The following is an 877-nucleotide window of genomic DNA, read 5'->3' as shown; positions in this document are numbered from 1 at the left end:
TGGCATTTCTCGCACCTTTTGACTAGTCCAGAGCGTCTTGCCTCAAGGTTGGCCAGTACAGGCCTCTTAGCAGTACTTTGATGGCCAAGGCCTTGCCCCCCAAGTGCTCTCCGCAAATTCCTTCGTGAATCTCTTGCAGAGTGTATGCGGCGCTGCTTGGCTGGAGGCATTTTAGGTATGGAAGGGTGTACGACCTTTTGTACAGACTCTCACCATCTAGGAAAAATCAAGCTGCTCTCTGTATCACTTTGCGGGCTTCATTCTTTGCTTCGAGAAGCTTCCCAGTACGTAGGTACTCAATGATCTCGTCCATCCAGCACGGCTCGTGCTCGACCTGCATCACTTCGACCGCCTCATTTTCGATACTGGATTTCTTCAGAAATTCCATACATATACTCCCAAGAGTGGTGTAACCGGATGCTGCCAGCTTAGACAGCACATCCGCTTTTGCATTCTTCGTTCTAGGGATTCTGATGACCTCGAAGTTTTTGAACTTGCCGGCCAACTGGTGCACCTTAGAGAGGTATTTGATCATGCGCTCGTCGCGGGCCTCATAGACTCTTTGGATTTGGTTTGCGACCAGCTGGGAGTCGCAATACGCCTTCAGCCTTTGGGCGCTGGTCTAGACTGCTAGGTTCATTCCGGTGATGAGAGCCTCATATTCTGCCTCATTGTTGGACGCACGAAATTCGAACCTCAGCGCATAATCCAGAACAAAGTTATCGGGTCTAGTGAGAACCAAACTGGCTCCACAACCAACCTTGTTTGAAGATCCGTCCACATATACTTCCCAGAGCGGTTCGTTGGACAATGGATTCTGTTCTGCCGGTACAAGGATGTTTTCCGTTCTCACTGGTTCAGTCTCAGCTTCTGTCTA

The 877-nt window shown here is 49.8% G+C and overlaps 1 protein-coding gene across 1 annotated transcript; it reads right to left on the bottom strand.

Moving 5' to 3' along the window:
- Window positions 1-226: 226 nt before the first annotated feature.
- LOC143888133 (uncharacterized) lies at window positions 227-535 on the bottom strand. The gene has a single exon (XM_077392454.1). It carries the CDS (start codon window positions 533-535, stop codon window positions 227-229), a length of 309 nt encoding a protein of 102 aa, XP_077248569.1.
- Window positions 536-877: the final 342 nt, after the last annotated feature.

This window comes from Tasmannia lanceolata, unplaced genomic scaffold (assembly GCF_043159265.1).
Source record: "Tasmannia lanceolata isolate RefF3 unplaced genomic scaffold, GAP_Taslan_0.1 ptg000012l, whole genome shotgun sequence".
Taxonomy (NCBI): domain Eukaryota; kingdom Viridiplantae; phylum Streptophyta; class Magnoliopsida; order Canellales; family Winteraceae; genus Tasmannia; species Tasmannia lanceolata.
Note: the sequence above shows the minus strand (reverse complement) of the source record. Positions and strands in the feature narration are given on the sequence as shown.